General features: G+C 39.7%; 4 protein-coding genes across 7 annotated transcripts; 1 reads left to right on the top strand and 3 right to left on the bottom strand.

The window, feature by feature from the left end:
- Positions 1-1,152: 1,152 nt before the first annotated feature.
- LOC127786744 (receptor-like kinase TMK4) lies at positions 1,153-4,223 on the bottom strand. The gene is made up of 2 exons (XM_052314383.1): positions 1,976-4,223; positions 1,153-1,640 (listed from the first exon to the last, which is right to left on the bottom strand). Exons 1-2 carry the CDS (start codon positions 4,221-4,223, stop codon positions 1,153-1,155), a joined length of 2,736 nt encoding a protein of 911 aa, XP_052170343.1.
- Positions 4,224-5,957: 1,734 nt separating this feature from the next.
- Positions 5,958-9,911, top strand: LOC127814033 (protein FAR1-RELATED SEQUENCE 5-like). Of its 3 annotated transcripts, none has more exons than XM_052355255.1 (3): positions 5,958-6,302; positions 8,003-8,597; positions 9,369-9,499. In XM_052355255.1, the coding sequence occupies exons 2-3, from the start codon at positions 8,037-8,039 to the stop codon at positions 9,444-9,446; spliced, it is 639 nt and encodes a 212-aa protein (XP_052211215.1). In that variant the 5' UTR covers positions 5,958-6,302; positions 8,003-8,036; the 3' UTR covers positions 9,447-9,499. The 3 variants fall into 3 exon arrangements, with proteins under 3 accessions (XP_052211215.1, XP_052211213.1, XP_052211214.1); XM_052355253.1 differs by having other exon boundaries at positions 5,963-6,302; positions 9,442-9,910; XM_052355254.1 differs by lacking the exon at positions 5,958-6,302 and adding an exon at positions 6,778-7,534 and having other exon boundaries at positions 9,442-9,911.
- A 767-nt stretch (positions 9,912-10,678) lies between these two features.
- On the bottom strand, positions 10,679-14,258 carry LOC127787290 (uncharacterized CRM domain-containing protein At3g25440, chloroplastic). Of its 2 annotated transcripts, none has more exons than XM_052315257.1 (4): positions 13,697-14,258; positions 12,728-13,040; positions 11,680-12,087; positions 10,679-11,557 (listed from the first exon to the last, which is right to left on the bottom strand). In XM_052315257.1, exons 1-4 carry the CDS (start codon positions 13,957-13,959, stop codon positions 11,036-11,038), a joined length of 1,506 nt encoding a protein of 501 aa, XP_052171217.1. In that variant the 5' UTR covers positions 13,960-14,258; the 3' UTR covers positions 10,679-11,035. The 2 variants fall into 2 exon arrangements, with proteins under 2 accessions (XP_052171217.1, XP_052171218.1); XM_052315258.1 differs by having other exon boundaries at positions 12,728-13,037.
- Positions 14,259-14,592: 334 nt separating this feature from the next.
- On the bottom strand, positions 14,593-16,147 carry LOC127787291 (calmodulin-like protein 3). Its single transcript, XM_052315260.1, has one exon. It carries the CDS (start codon positions 15,163-15,165, stop codon positions 14,707-14,709), a length of 459 nt encoding a protein of 152 aa, XP_052171220.1. The 5' UTR covers positions 15,166-16,147; the 3' UTR covers positions 14,593-14,706.
- Positions 16,148-16,544: the final 397 nt, after the last annotated feature.

Below are 16,544 nucleotides of genomic sequence, written 5' to 3'. Positions count from 1 at the left end.
AAAAATAATTATTCCTGATCCTTGCATGGCATCTAATTAATTAATTAATTAATTAATAGGACTAGATGACTAATTATATACTTAATTTGCTGCGTTTGGTTGGCCGGCCGGCCGGCCTGGAACAGGGAATTAAGGAGCCAATATTAATTTCCATATATATATATTTTTAAACCAAGTTCCCCTGACCGACCGGCCCGTTTATTTTGTTTGGATTAATCCTGTTTATTAATTAGTGGTCAATAACATAAATTAATGACACAATATATCGTGATTAAAGTAGCCAGTGTTGTTTCAGTACGTACTCTCATATACTTGAATAAGTGAAGAAAAATAAAGAATGACAAAAATATATATATATACTTGAATAAAGAATGACAAAAATAAGTGAAGAAAAAATTGCACCTTTTAGGTCATCAGTATATATACAATTAATTTCTACCCAGCAAATCTGTGTTGAATTGAATTGAAGGGTCACTTCTTCTTCCTCAGCAATTTAGCCCCAATTCCAAAACACAAGGAATTATGAACAGCACTCGATCGATCTCACTCTTACACTCCATCCTAATTAAGTTAACTCCCTGACATATAAACAAAATTTTCCTCCATAAATATTAAGCTATATACGTATATACCTAAGTTTAATAAACTGCAGAATAAATTATTAATTTAAAGGACTTAATTGGGTGCCCTATATATCAAACACATAACTGTTTGTTTGAATCAATCATTCCCAGTTCCCACACTCATATCTTAAGGCAGTTTAGATTAGTTTATTTTAGTACTTTGAATCAATTCATGCCCCTCCTTTCATCACTTTCAGCCAGTCACAGTACCAAAACATGATTCAATTGATCATCCTTCTTATATATGGTAGTGGTTTCGGACTCCAATTTTCCTGGAAGGAACACAACTCTGTAAAGGCTTCAATACCCTGAAAAGAAAAAGGCATAAAAGGATTAATTACCAATCAACTAAGAACAATGACAATGGATCCCAAATCATGGGCAGAGGCCGAGAGCCTGAAATGACCAAAAATGTCCTTGTGTTGGGTACTGCTGGACGTACGTATATATGAAGAGTGGAGAACTAAACCTGAGTTGATGCTACTTTGTGGGAATTTAATTTGCAGCTTCGTTTGAACCAACTTTGAACTCATCGACCATCTCTTGATTTGAAGGAGGTTGAAGGGGCGGAAGGTTCGCTTGGGTTTGTAAAACTGCTGGTTCTTATGGAATCTTCACCAGACCGCCACTTTTGCAAGGCCTGAGGGAGGCTCATGCCAAGCTCGAAGCCGAAACCGTGTTCCCCTTGTGGTTTCCATTGATCCACAAGGGGAGATAGTACGTTTACGGCGTGGCCCATGTCCGGCCGCTGGCGGGGGTCGCGAGCAGTGCAGTGTCCCGCTAGTTCAGCAACTTTGTATATGCTCTCCAAGGTTTCTTCGTCTGGGTCCGGCAGGGAGGGGTCTACAAATCTCCTGATGCTGTCCTTGTTATTCAGGAGCTGCCTTCGGAACCAACCCACCAAATGGCTTTCCTCGTCCGGCAAGCTCTCGTCTAGCGCTTTTCTACCTGTGATTGTCTCCATCAGCACCACCCCGAATGCAAATACATCCGCCTTTGTCGTCACCTTTCCAGTGGCTGCAAGGAAATTATGAAACATTATGAAGTTTCAGCATTCATATATGCATGTAAGAATCCAACCCAACCAAGCCCACAACTTAGCATTGAAAGACAGTCACATATGTGTGTGTGAGAGAGACAGAGAGAGAGACAAGAGAGAGCAAAAGAAAAAAGAACTGGCTTGTCCATAAGACGAAAGATTTCATCTTGACATGAAACGCCAACTTCCAGCAGTCAGAAGATGATTCCAAATATGCATGTTCGAGTGACAACATATGTATATCAAGCCTTGACTTGAAAGACTCTGAATCGGTTCAATATGAAATGAGGCAGCATCACAAGTGCTTGATTACCAGCATATTCCGGGGCCATGTATCCAAATGTTCCGGCCAGCCTTGTCTCCACCGAGTGCTTCCCGTCAGGTGCATTCTTAACCAAGCCAAAATCAGACACCTTAGCTCGCAAGTCATCTCCAAGAAGTATATTAGATGGCTTCAAATCTCTATGAACGAAACTCTCTTGTGCTAACCCGTGCAAATACTCAATCCCTCTTGCAACATCCAGCACGATTGTGAGTCTCTGCTTCCAAGTAAGCGGAGGATACCCCATTTCTTTGTAGCTGAACAGGTGCTGCCCCAGCGTGCCTTGAGGCATGTACTCGTAAACCAAAAGCCTCTCATTTTCGTGGATGCAAAAACCATGAAGCGCAACTAAATGCCTGTGCCTAACCTTGCTGAGCACCGCGATTTCGGCCTCGAATTCCCTGAGCCCCTTTGAACTGATCGCCGGGATAGCTACCATCCTCTTGACGGCTATTTGAGTCCCGTCCGGGAGTCTGCCTCTGTAAACAATCCCGAATCCACCCTCACCCAGAACGTTATGTTCACTGTAATTGCTTGTAGCTTCTCGGAGCACCTCTACTGGTATGGCATTGCCGCCAGCTAAAGCCTGGATGCCACTATTAGTGGTACAGCTGCTTCGGCTGGGCGCTTCACTTCCAGGACCGGACGAACCAATGGCAGTGCCATCTTTAGTGCTCTTCGAATTGCCCGCTTTTCCAGAGTATCTGATCCATCTGTAGTACTTCCAACTATGATTCTTCACGTACTGCTTGTAAATTAGGAGAGACAAAGCTACCATACAAATCAAAGCTAAGACAATGGCAGCTGCGATCAGCCACGGCCGCAACCCAGACATGCCGTTTCGCTTCCCGCTACCATCAGATGGAAGGTCTTTTCCAATGTTTGGATTTCCGGATGTTTTCAATGTCACAGATGATTCGAAAGCTGGTATTTTTCCTGAAATATTGTTGTTGGAGAGATCAACAAGCTGGAGCTGAGGTAATTTTGTCAAGTTGGGAGGTATTGTGCCGGTGAGGTTATTGTCATTCAAGAGCAAATTTTTCAATGAATTCAGGTCTCCAATGGCCAGCGAGATCGTCCCAACCAAACCTTGTTTTCCAAAATTTAGCACCGTCACTCTCCCCTTTGAATCACAGGAAACGGATTTCCATCCTTTGCAAGGGTCATTCCCGGACCAAGATTCGGCAAAGATATTTGGGTAACCAAACGCCCCGATAATGTCAAGCAATGTAGTCACCTGCGGATCACAAGGCTTCGGCGATTGGTTGCAGAAGTTGTTCTTCCCGAGGCTCACCATTACATTTTTGGGGAAGCGCGGTAATGGACCCTGTAACTTGTTGTTCTGGAGTGAAATATTAGCCAGCTTTGGAAGCGTAGTTAGAGAAGACGGGACGGGGCCGGTTAGCTCGTTATTTCGGAGCGAGATATCGAAGAGAGAAGTGCACCCAGAAAGATCTGGGATTGGACCCGTAAATAGATTCTGATGAAGCCAAACCTGTGTCAACTGCGACATTCCACCGATCGCATCGATCCTACCCGAAAGACCAACAGCCTGATTGTTGAGCCACAGCCTCTGAACCCCTGATTTCGAGAAGGAAGGCGGCAGAGGCCCCGTGAGATTGTTGTGTGAAAGCCTGACTTCTTGCAGATTCGGCAGTGACCCGAATATGTCCGGCAAGGTACCGATCAAATTGCATTGCTCGGCGTCAATGGAACTCAGGGCGGAGGAATCGGCGAGGCTGCCGGGAAGCGACCACGGAGCTAGATTAGGGTTGTCTGCCATGCTTAGGATCCGTAAACTTGTTAATCCGGAGAGAAACGGAGAGGGAACGGAGGTGAAATTGTTGGTGTCGAGGAAGATTTGTTGGAGGGAAGGGAGGTTGGCGAGGGAGGGCAAGGGGCCGGAGATTTGGTTTCGTTGGAGGGAGAGGTCCCTGAGAGCGTAGAGTTTGGTTAATTCGGATGGCAATTGGCCGGAGAGAGATTTGGAGGCGAGGCTGATGGCGGTGACGTGGCCGGAGGAGTCGCAGGTGATGCCGGTCCAGCGGCAGGGGTCGTTGGCTGACCAGCTGGGCGGCGTTCGAGTGAGGGAGGTGGCCAGCTTGGCCATGATGGCCGCATCTTCTTTGGTGGCGAGGGAATCGGCGCCGTAGAGGGAGGAGGTGGCCGCGATTAATAATGTTGCTAGCGCAAGGAAGAAGTTAATACGTTTTCCGTGGTGTCTTTCATCTCCTTCCATTTCATTAATAACTCTTCTCCGTCTCTCTTCTCCTTCTCCGTTTGCAGCATACAGAAGAGAGAGAGAGAGAGGATCGCCGGCTGGGGTGGCCGTGTTCTTTGGTGGAGGAGAGAAGGTGACGGGATGGCGTTGGCCGGGGGGGGGGGGGGTTGCTTGATGGGAAGGATTGATTGATTAATTAAATTATTATTAAATCACCCAATTACGTCCTAAATGCAATTAGCATAATTTTTTTCTCATTAATTATTTCTTAAATAATTAAGAGAGAGATATATATATATATATAACACTATATATTATGCAATTATCAATATTAAATATATGATATGATAGCGATAGCATATTTTTAATTGAATTATAAACTAATTAATTAAGATATAACTATTGAAAAATCAAAATGGAGATAATTTTATAATAATAATATAATTATTTTCTAATTGAAATAAGTAATAATTTTATTTATTAACTGAATTAATTAATTAGGTAGAACTCAGGGGGTAACAATGAGATTAAGCTCTCCGCTAACAAATAAAGGTTAAAGGTTGATTTTACGTAATTAATTAACCATTTGGGTACAAATTAATACCACCTCGCATGCATCTGGAGCTGATCGTACGCCGAAAGAGATTGCGATTCATTCATTCATTCATTCATTCTAATTACCTTCTTCTCATCATCAAGTCCAAGTCAACAACAACGCCCACCTCCAACCCCAACTCCATGAGATTAATAATAAGCTGTATAATAACGCTTGCACTCATCCTTAATTTGCTTTCATTTTTTAAGTGAAAACTCAAATTGGATATAAAAAAAAATTAGAAATTTAGTCTCCAAATAAATAAATTTAAAATAAAAAACATAAAAATTTCAACTCTTTCCAATCTAGTTTTTAAAGATACTACTACATCTCTTATAAACTATTTATAATCGATGATCGTTTTATTTTCATTTATTTTTAATTAAATCACGTGTTTATAAGTTATTTATAATTAGATCGTATTATTTTTTATATTCATGTTTATTATCACTCGAATATAATAATAATAATAATTTAATGTTTAAAACGTCAAGCCAATTGAGTCTATAAGAAAAAAAAAAAAAAAAAAAACTAGTTGGAAGTCGTAGAAAAGTTTTCATACAAACATTTTGATAATTAAATTAGATATTGAATATACTAAAGACTTAAAGACTGTATTCACACTAATGTAAAAAACGTACGTTTTCTAAAATGAAGACCTATTTATTTATAATTAATATTTATTTTAATATTTTAAAATCTTATTAGGATTAGAATTCTTTATGAACTATGTTTATTCACATAGCTCTTGAAAGAATTTTTAGATACCAATGTTATCTAGTTTGCTCATTATGTGAAACTCTCGTTCATGAGAAAAATAATATGATAGTGTAATCGTCTTCAAGTAATTTTTGAGCACAAGAGACCAACAAGGTATCCAACGACTAGATTTGATATCAACAATTTAGTATCAGTGAAGATCTCATGTTGATAGTCTTTTTTTTAAAGTTGTTTTGGTCTTTTTATCATAACACATCAATATTTTTGACCTGAACTTTTTTTTTTGGGGGGCATTATTTCTTATATTCATAATTGGACGGTGTCATTTAAAAATGATTTTATTTATAATATTCATGTTTTAATCTTAACTTATATTCGTTTTTAAAATAAACAAAACCGATATTAGTAATTGAACAGCGGAAGGAGCCAATTAGATATGGCGGCGAGTCCTTGGAAAACCCTGGTGATTGGGGGGCAGTGTGCTCGTGGATTGTTGGACGATGCAGGTGATTACTAACCCGCCGCTCTCAAAACCAAGTGAGTCGCTGGATCTGGATTCCTTCATTCTGTGGGTGCGGCGCTTGAAACCTGATAGACCCCCAGCCCCTACGCTCTCCATCTGACGACGAAAGTGTTTCGATTTCCGGCCAGGCCAAAATAGAAGAAGAGGAGCCCGTGGATTTCTCTCTCTCTCTCTCTCTCTCTCTCTCTATTTCAATCAATCAATCAACCGTCCTTCATCTGATCTGGTGCCCACCTCGTGGAAGCTAGGGTTTATGCCGGTACGTTCGATCTAACCATCATCAATTATTATTATTATTATTATTATTATTATTATTATTATTATTTTTCTTCTTTCACTTGACTTGGACCGCTGATTAAGCACTCTGCTCGCTTCATCGCAAGCTCTCTTTCCCCCCGTTTCGTTTGGTTAGAGAGAAAAAGAATGGTAAAATGAAAATGGAAAAGAAAAATTTGTGTCTCCTCCTCTGATTGAATCCACCGTCTTCTCGTAATTAAACTTTCTAATTTTATAGAAAAATCATTAAGCGTAAGCGCCCCCCTCCCCGCGAAGAACGAATTAACCAAGAATAAGATCTTCTGGGCGGTGTGGTTGTTGATCGATATGAGAAGAACAGACCCGAACGCACACGGGCCAATATGTCCGATCCCTAACAAAATTTGAGCAAAATTGCTGGGCTTTTGGAGTGAGGTGAAGACGAAGAAGAAAACTGAATACCCCCCCCCCCCCCCCTTCCCTTCCCTTCCCTTTGTAAGCATAAAAAGGAGAAAAGTCTTTTTTCTCGAAAGAAACGAACCAGCAAATGGTGACAGCAATTGCTTCCCGGCTGGCTTATATTCTAAACATCATTGAAATGCTAGGCTCCACGGTGAAGTTCTTCACTGTCAACCATGAGATGTCAAGTCCAGATAACAACTGATTGGAGATTTTCGCGGGTCTAGATATTCACCTCACTTCTTGCAGCATAATGCCCCATATACATACATGCTTATTTTGCTATCAGAAGTTATGCAGATCTGTGCCTTGCGTTTACGTGTCATCCAGTGGGTATTCGCTTATTTAGCATTCTATTAGAACAGTGATTTAACGAACAGCTATTAGTCCATGCTGGGAAAAAAATTGCCTTTTCTCAACTACCTTACCGATTGAGTGTTCATTTTCATACATACTGTTCAAGTTTGCCTCCATTCTGAGACAGTAGACATGTTGAACCAACCATTTTCCCATGCGTCAAGGGAGTCTGGCATCTCTGGCTAAGGATAAGATGCCATGACGTTATACCTTGCAGGTTTTAGTTGCCTTTAGACCAGTTTTACACCTCCATTCCAATTGTATTTTTTTCTTTTGTTTCTCTCTACCGTTTCATTCTTTACCCTCCCACTCTTGTAGTTCTTGGTGCTATTGATGTGTTGGAAAGTTCTGGTAACTGAATCACATTACGCTGTACCCATCTATAATGGGGAAACTCCATCTAGGGGAGCCAAGACTAAGGTAAGTGAACAAGACACTGATTTTAATGGACTTGGCTCACTATTGGTGAATCAATGTGGCAAATGGCATTGTTGACTGATGCAATCTCTTTTTATAATCAAAGTTCTTATAGTGAATATTATTGATAGAAACTGGATATATGAGGTTTCCGCATATGTTAATTGTCAAAATTTGATGGTTGTGTATGAAATTCAGTTGAATTGAGCAAAGGGTCATAGGTTCAATTACTTGGTTTGGTATGTTAATAATAACAATCACAAACTTTAATGTCACTAGGTGAGGTCTTCTATATGAATTCTAGATCTCCAACAATTTTATTTATGGTCATGACTTCTATAAAACTATTGTATCCTATATCATGTCGTTTGGTACATTAATAAAGAAAAATAAAATTATAATTACAAGACTCAGTAGGATTTGAACCTACACTCAAGTTGGCCTATTCATTATTTTGCTTCCTACTCACAGCTCTGGGAAGATGGATAAATGGTATCAATAAATTATGGTCTTCATGGAGGGCGCATTTAGCCGGGCATCTGACTCAGATGAAGCTGAAAGGTGCTCACCGGTTGAAAGCTACAACCCAAATGATCTCACTGATGATGAACTGTCCAGGAGTATGGATCTGTGTATTGGTGAAGATGACAAGACAATGGAACAATCAGGTGGGAATTTAACTCCACCTGATGTCATAGAACCAAATGTCGGCATGGAATTTGATTCAAGAGATGAGGCTCGAGAATTTTATGTCACTTATGGTAGGTGTACGGGCTTCACGGTGCGCATTCATCATAATCGGCGTTCTCGGATCAATAATATGGTAATTGGTCAGGATTTTGTATGTTCAAAAGAAGGTTTCCGGGAAAAGAAATATGTACACAGGAAAGATAGAGTTCTTCCTCCACCGCCAATCACCCGTGAAGGTTGTCCTGCAATGCTCAGGGTTGCTCTGAGGGATGGAGTGAAATGGGTTGTTACTAAATTCATAAAAGATCACAATCACAGTTTGATGTCTCCCAGTAAAGTACCATGGCGAGGATCTGGAAAACATTTGATCAGTGAGGTACGTTTGTATTTTTCTCTATTATGCACTTCTTTGTCCTTATTGCTTGATAATTTTGTCAGAATCTTTTAGCTAGGTTGCTTGATAATTTTGTTGAGGTCCTGTCCTTAAGATTCTATTTACTTTGTTGGGCTTCATATGAGAAGGCGTATGAGAAAAAAGGTTCAGTTCTGGGCCATATGTGAACTTTGTTTTCTTTAGTGGACTTCATATGTGAAGGTTCAGTTCTGGGCCACTGGCTTAAACTGGCTACGGTTCAAAATTTTTATTTTAATAATAATTGTACGGACATCTAATATAGAATTCCTTTCCTTTCCTTTCCTTGTGCATGCATAGCTGCCCTCAAAACTTACAAATTGAATTTGGTTGCTGGAATATTGTCAAGATGTATGTTTTTTTCTTTTGGGCTGGGATCAAAATGCATGTTGCAAATCCAATTTGTCAAGTAGTTAAAAGGTATGTCTGAATATTGTCAAAACCTACTCTGGTGTTGTGTTCTTTGGAGCCACAAAACAAAATAGGGCTGATATGTGCAATTAGATTAACAACTATCATTTCTAGTTTTCTATACTGCGTGTTAATTTCTCATCTGAAAGGTTAAATCTTTAGAAAGATGGATGCATTTTTATCTTTCATATTATTACTTCTACTCTCCATGTCCCTCGGGTTAAGCACATGCAACTATATATTTACATATATTTAAGATGGTAGCGATGGGGATAACTTGATCTTTCTATTCTCTTATCATTACCCTCAACAATATGCAAATAGGTTTCAAGTAGAAGTATGGTTTTTGGGGTCGCCAAGCAGCGGTTAATCCAACGACTTGTTTGCCTGGGTGCAGGATGAGAAGGATCGTAGAATTCGTGAGCTGACCCTTGAACTATACAACGAGAGACAGAGATGTAAACGCCAGTGTGCAGCTTACCAGGAACAGCTCAATATGTTGTTGAAATATGTTGAAGAACACACTGAGCACATGTCCAGAAGTGTGGAAAATATAGTCCAGCGTGTAAGAGAACTTGAAAATGAAAATGACTCAGATTAGCTTTATAGATACAATCTGTAAAAAAGTTTCTTCTTACTTTTTTTTCTTTTTTTTTCTTTTGGCCTTTGGCTCTTCGAATGTAAAAGCCTTACTAACGACTGACTCAATTAGTAATTGGGGCAGATTTCCTCTGAGCTGTTAGATAGATGTACCTTGAACTGTTACACTTGCGATGGATCCACACCAGTCTTGTAATATTCCATTCGAGCGATAGAAAGGATCGGAATAATTTATCCTGATGGGTTTACGCAAATTTTTTAAGGGGGGTCACCCATCCCTAAATTACCTCAGGTCAAACACGCTTAACTTGAGAGTTCTTTGTCAACATTCAGCCCAAAAGGTATCTAATTGGTGTTATTTCCTTTCTTACACTATCCTCGATATATACTAATATTTTTGGGCTCTCGGGATATTACATTCTCCCCCCTTAAGCACATGACGTCCTCGTCATGCGACCTTACAACTGGTCCCAACTCTCTCCCGTCTAGTGTCCCCGGTCCAGTACCCCCAGCTTTGGGCTAGTACACGGTCCCCAGTCCAGTATCCCTAACATTTGGCTAGTACACGGTCCCAACACACGATTCGGGTCGACTCTGATACCACCTGTAACATCCCGTTCGAGCGATAGGAAGGACTGGAATAACTTATCCTGGTGGACTTACGCGAACTTTCCAGAGGGGTCACTCATCTCTGGATTACCCCAGGTCAAACACGCTTAACTTGAGAGTTCTTTGCCAATATTCAGTCTAAAAAATATCTAGGTGGTGTTATTTCCTTTTTTATACTATTCTCGATATATACTAATCTCTCTGAACTCTTAGGATATTACAAGTCTCGTATATAATTGCAAGGGTATGACGCATCATTTGGTTTTAACTTTCTTGTGAAAACGCTTTCTTCACTTTGTTATCTCATCTTTGCACAGATGCTGCAGTCTGCAGTTGCAGTAGGTGGTGGGCTATTTTTGCTTTCAAAGTTCGTAATACTTAGAATCATCAGGCACAAAGTCCTCAAACCAAATGATTGATTACCATAATAAATAGAGCGCCCAATACTCAGGCCAAAGGCCCAATTCAACCCAAGACGAGATTCAGGCACAAAGGCCGCCCATTCATGGGTGGGGTAGTGTACAATGCTTGCACAAGTAGAATAACGATACCGGGAAGTACGAAAGAATTACACACTTATGAAGAGACCACAATCTTTGTGGCAATAAATAGAAGAATTACCAACTAATTCCCATATAGAGTTCTTTCATGGCCTTCACAAACAGGTGAAGACAAAACAGACTTCAGTTTGGGTGGGAACAGAAGCACACCTACCTAGAGGCTAAATTAATGATTTATTAACAAACTTAACAGAAGATCAAAGTAACTCCCATAAAGAGTTCTCAACTTTTACCTCTTTTCTTCTTTAAAAGTGATGCAGCTCTCAGAAACATCTGATCCACCTCATCAAGGTCCAGTTTCTCTTCATCTTTCCCTCCAGCTGCTTGTTGCAGAAGCTCCTCAATGCCTTCTGTTTCTCTGTCGGTTTGAGCAGGGAATTTTTGGAACTGATCCAGGTAGAGTGGCCGTTCAGTATTCTCTTCATTCTGTGTATCAGAATCTGTCTCAAAGATATCTGACAGATCTTCGGAATCTGAACACATAACTAAATCAGTTTCGGAGTCATCCTCGTCCTGGGATCCATCATTCTCAGCCATCAACGCCCTCAGCCTCTCGGAATTCTCCTGCTGTGAATTTAAAAGACTTTGAGAGGCAACATCTTCAGTGCCAGTAGAAAGGGATTCTTCCATAACATTACTCCTATTATCAGCTTTTACTTGAAGCAGCTCAAGGTCCTGTTCAAGTCTTGGGATACACTTCCTAACGGCTCGAAGTGCATCTCTATATTTGGATTTATCTAAAGCCTATATAAGAGGATAACATAATTAGAGCAAAAAACAAATTTCAATTAAATAAGATCAACAGCAACATTGCTTTATCTCTGAACTTCACATGCATGCACACTGGAAAAAGAAAAGAGAAAAACCTTCTTTCTGGGGAGGGTACTCCTGGGTGACATTATCTCTGTTGGTGGCTGAGAGTAATTCTTCCCTCTGTACATGATAATGGTGTTTTCTTCCTGAATGTCAAGCACAATTCCTCCGCTCAATCTTGCTAGCTCTGCGGCAATCTCCTTTACCTCCTCTGGTGAAAACGTCTTGACCACCACCTTAAGAGTTTGGTGTTTCTTCCAATGCAAATGCATGTTTAAGATTACACCCTGGTATATTCCTCGTCTCCCAACCGGAACATAGTTTTTGCACTTGATGCCCATCTTCAAGAAATAGAAGTGTTCTTCTGGTGTCAGTATCTCTGGATCATGGGTCGTTTCCAATGACTCCTTAGGTTCAATCTTCTTGAGAGCTTCAACAAGCCTTTCCTCTTTCTTTTGAGCCTGGAGTAAAAGGATTACAGTGCCCAGTATAAGACTCTTGATCATGGAAACAGTACAAAGAAATTCAACATCCATAATAATTAATAAATTGTGCTTGCGGGAACAGTCCATATGAAAGGAAAAGGAAACGGTTTTTATTTTCTTTCGGATCAATAACCAACCCTCCCATAGAATCTTAGAACTGTGCTCAAATCTAACATCATTGTAAATGGTCTTCGTTTTACATTATATCAACCAAAAGGTTTACCCAAGCAATATGTGTTAAAAAAACAAATTAAATTAGCCGAGTAGCTATTCTTCATCTGAGCAACTCAATTGAGTTCACACGGTGATGCTAGCCTAAGCAACTAATATACAACCAAAAAAAAACAAAATTTAGTATAATTCTGAGTGGACATTCTCTGATGAACTCTATGAGCTCAAGTAGTGTGGGATCATGTAACAAGATGGAAACCAGCACCAAAGGAAGTAAACTGGAAAAAGGGAAGCACGGTTGACTCCCAAGGTAGGACGGTAAAACATAGAGTTAATCAAGGTTTCTAGACTACTGAGACATGCACAAACCTTGTGGTAAACTTCCTTTGGTGAATCCATTAGACAAATATCCATGAGTATTGAAGCATCAAAACAATTAGATTACCTTCCTCAATTTGTATAAGATCTTTTCTTCTTCTGTCATTCTTTTATATTCTTTCTTTTTCTTCCATCTCAAGAACTTTAACCACCTAACAACAGCTCTTTTTCCCTTCAGTTTCTTCCTTTTCTTTGTACCATTGCCATCGCAAGGGCCATCAGCAGCTATGATGCTTTCAGAGTGCTTTGGTTGCTCCAAAACTTTGTCGTCCGTGTTCAGAAATTGACCAGAATGAATCCATAGAGTCCCCAGAAAAGGAGATATCAGCAAAGTAGCTGGTTTGTGACCGGAAACCTTGCACCAAACATCATAAACGCTACTGCAAAATGAGATTACTTAAAACATTTCATTTTCTTAAAAAAATTTCAGGCATCATTGTAAACTACACATTCACGGCATAGATAGAAGTGCATCAAAATTCACACTACCAAGAAAGAAGATTTCTTCCATCTAAATTGTTAAATACTTGTAGGTTTGGATCAAAATTTTCCTAACACTGGCCAGAAGTAGAAAAAAAAAAAAAAAAAATCATCTTCATGGTTACTGAGGCACAGAAGGGGCACGGTGTGTGGGCTGTTGCTGTATAAGTTAAATATGCAAGGGCAAAAATTTACAGACAAAAAGACAACGATGGGCTTTTAGTTGCAAATTTCAAACGCTCAATATCCAAAAATCCGTATACCTTCCCAATAAAAGAAAGACCAGATGGATTTTTCCATCACATCAATACAAAACTTAATCAGACTCGAATAAAAGTAAGAACAATGAAATACGATAGAACAGGTGTGTTGGAAAATATGCAATTTCCTGAAATCCCGAACGCAAAACTAAACAAAAAGCATAAATTTTGCATTCAGTCCATCAAAGAAACGCATTTCATGGACAATGTCTCGTTCGAATTCAGAGAAATTCAGTTGTTGATTTAGAGAACATAATCATAGACGAGAGAGAGAGAGAGAGAGAGAGAGAGAGTACCTAGGTTTTTGAAGAATCGCTAGGTATGGTGTTGGAGTGAAAATTCTAGGATTGGAGAAGAGATATCTAAGCTGGTGCGATCCACGCAGAGTCCTCATCGCCATTTTTACAACCTCCTCTTGTTCGCTCGCTCCCTCGCTCTCTCTCTCTCTCTCTCTCTCTCTCTCTCTGTCTGTGACTGCGCGCTGAGAACGCCAAGCCAAGGCCAAGCGGAGACAGTCGAGGGCTGTCCAAAATTTAAACGGTCCAACATTTTGGCCCATTTGAATTATAAAAAAGGATTCAGATTGGGCCCAGACCAACTAGGGTCCATTATTCAGGTCTTCTTAGCAAGAGACAAAATGTTTTCAAGTGCAAAATACTATCAAAATAATGCATTCATTCATTAGTTGTATTTACAAAATATATCTATCACTTTGAAATAAATTATGGAATGATAACGTTCAAAAACATAATTCATCCATCCTTGGTAGTTCAGTTTAATGGGCTACACCTCAGTGACTTAAGTATTTGGACAAAGAAAGATTGAAACAAATGATGGAATGGTAACATTTAAAATATAATTAATGCTTGGTATTTGAAAGTCCTGAGATTCTGAATTCATCGTCTCAGCCTAACCCATTACCATTTGCTGAAGATTGATTATTATTAGTTCAGAAGAACAAAGGGCGTGGATCATTGATATCTTCCTTCAGAGAGTTCGGACTAAAAAGCTCAAACAAAAGTCTTCCCATCAATGAACGTTACACAAACACAAAGCAGAACACAACAAACAAAAACAGAAAATATATTCTCAGGGGCCGGCCATAATATATGAAGTTGACAGTTATGGCTAGAAGGAAGTCCTCTCCAATGGCAATGAAACTGCCCCCTCTCTTCTTTTAACTACTAACTAATAATTCCAAAAGCAGCTTTCTTGTGTTTATTTTATTTTTTTTCTTTACCTTCATTTCAATTACGTACATCATGTGTTGTTGCGGTAAGTGAATTCTTCTTCTATATATATATATTTAGTCTGCATTCAGGGCAGCAAAGCCGCCGCCCTTCATCATCTGCTTGAACTCCTTGTAGTTGACCCTGCCATCGCCGTCCACATCCACCTTACTTATCATCTTCTTGCAGTCTTCTATGGTCCGTCCTTGCTTTAACCCCAACGACTGCAACACCGACCTCAGCTCATCCACCGTTATGAACCCATCCCCGTTTTGATCGAACACGTTGAAGGCCTCCCTCATGTCCTCCTCCTCGTCCTTGTCGTCCATGATCGTCTGATACAATCCCCCGAACTCGTCAATATCCACAAACCCATCTCCATTTGCGTCGATCTTGTCGATCATTTGGACCAGCTCTTTTTCCTGAATGTATATCCCCAGGTTCTGCAACGAGTCGCTTAGCTCTTGCTTTGTGATCTTGCCGTCCCCATTACGATCAAACATCTGGAAAACCCGCCGTAGCTCTGCCGGGTCCATAATCCCTCTCTCTCTCTCTCTCTCTCTCTAATTAAAAACAAACAAAAAAAAAAAACAAAAAAAGGCCTAATAAAAAGATGACTGTTAATGAATCAAAGAATGAGCAACCAGGAGTGCCGTGTGCTAGCCACCCTTATTTTAGGAATTTGTGAGTGTTAACCCAAACAAGGGAACGAACAGAGCATCGATCAATATTGGTTGGTAACTATCTAGAAAAAGAATAATTAGATAACAAAAGAGAGGTTAATTCAAAAAGGACACAGGCTGCTTCTTCGGCAGAAGGGGTTGAGAAACATGTGGTGGGACGTGTATTTACACGTTTGTTGGTTCAGAATCGGAGAAGGAATGGACACTAAATGGCACCCGCAAATATCGTTGAATTACTGGCTCTTATTAGGAGGAGTTATATCTGCTGCCTGTTGCAAGTCTAGGTTGGGATATTTTAAGGAGGTTGCACCGGATCACTACTATTTTTCTTCCTTAACTGTTCAATTTTAAGGTTAGACCTCTTGTTTTAGTATGTCACTATATCAGACCATTCAGGGTGGATAGTGCCTGTTTGGAGAAGGTGAAGGTGAAGCGAAAGAGATGGGTGTATCGGTGTGTGTGCGTGTGACAAAGAGTGACAACTCTGTATCTAAACTGATTGAAGGGTGGATTGCTGGATTGAATGATACCCAGCGTTATTGAATGGTTGAGGCTTTGTTGCAATCAAAAGCCTCTTGCTTTTTATCTTTTACTTTTACAAACACTGCTAAATTGAAATTGAAGTCCTCTCAAGGGTGGGGGGTTGATCTTTTAGTTGCCAAAGTCCTCTCAAGTTTACTTTTCTGGGAAAACTTGAACACAGAAATTATGTCGTCCATTTGATGATTGATGGGTTCACCTAGAATTACAATATATTTTCATTTTCTATAGCATTTTTGAACTCAAAACTGTTGGGTTATCCAACAGGCAATAGGGTCTCTCCATGTCCCTTAAGAGGATGACCCAATAATGATTTGAGTATTCTTAAAAAAATTAACTTAGTTTTTGTTATTAATATTTTTATTTTATAAAACTAAAATATCCTTAATGAGATTAGGGTTTTGTACCTCTTAGAGATGCTCTTCTTTGCGGGACCCGCCACTTGGGTCCCACAAATTTTTAGAATTTTATGTCTCTTAGACTATCAAAGTCATGCCTGAAGGTTAAAAAAAACAAAGAAAAAAAATATAGAGTTCTTGAATTTTAGTTATTGAAAAATTTTGAATTTCAATTTTTGCAAATGAAATTCTAAACTTGTGGTTCTAGGATCTAACGGTGGGAATCAAGCTATTTTTGTACTACCTTCTGATTCGATTTGTTATTCCGTAACTCTTTTATTATTTCATTAATTT

This window comes from Diospyros lotus, chromosome 12 (assembly GCF_014633365.1).
Source record: "Diospyros lotus cultivar Yz01 chromosome 12, ASM1463336v1, whole genome shotgun sequence".
Classification (NCBI taxonomy): domain Eukaryota; kingdom Viridiplantae; phylum Streptophyta; class Magnoliopsida; order Ericales; family Ebenaceae; genus Diospyros; species Diospyros lotus.
Note: the sequence above shows the minus strand (reverse complement) of the source record. Positions and strands in the feature narration are given on the sequence as shown.

Excerpts from the sequence above, each read along its gene's own strand:
- LOC127786744 (XM_052314383.1), bottom strand. The coding sequence starts at position 4,223 with ATGGAAGGAGATGAAAGACACCACGGAAAACGTATTAACTTCTTCCTT. Across the intron at positions 1,641-1,975 it reads CATGGCCCCGGAATATGCTG|CCACTGGAAAGGTGACGACA; the intron begins GTAATCAAGCAC and ends ATTTCCTTGCAG.
- LOC127814033 (XM_052355254.1), top strand. The coding sequence starts at position 8,037 with ATGGTCTTCATGGAGGGCGCATTTAGCCGGGCATCTGACTCAGATGAA. Across the intron at positions 8,598-9,441 it reads GAAAACATTTGATCAGTGAG|GATGAGAAGGATCGTAGAAT; the intron begins GTACGTTTGTAT and ends GCCTGGGTGCAG.
- LOC127787290 (XM_052315257.1), bottom strand. The coding sequence starts at position 13,959 with ATGGGCCAAAATGTTGGACCGTTTAAATTTTGGACAGCCCTCGACTGT. Across the intron at positions 13,041-13,696 it reads GCGATTCTTCAAAAACCTAG|TAGCGTTTATGATGTTTGGT; the intron begins GTACTCTCTCTC and ends CTCATTTTGCAG. Across the intron at positions 11,558-11,679 it reads GTACCCTCCCCAGAAAGAAG|GCTTTAGATAAATCCAAATA; the intron begins GTTTTTCTCTTT and ends CCTCTTATATAG.
- LOC127787291 (XM_052315260.1), bottom strand. The coding sequence starts at position 15,165 with ATGGACCCGGCAGAGCTACGGCGGGTTTTCCAGATGTTTGATCGTAAT.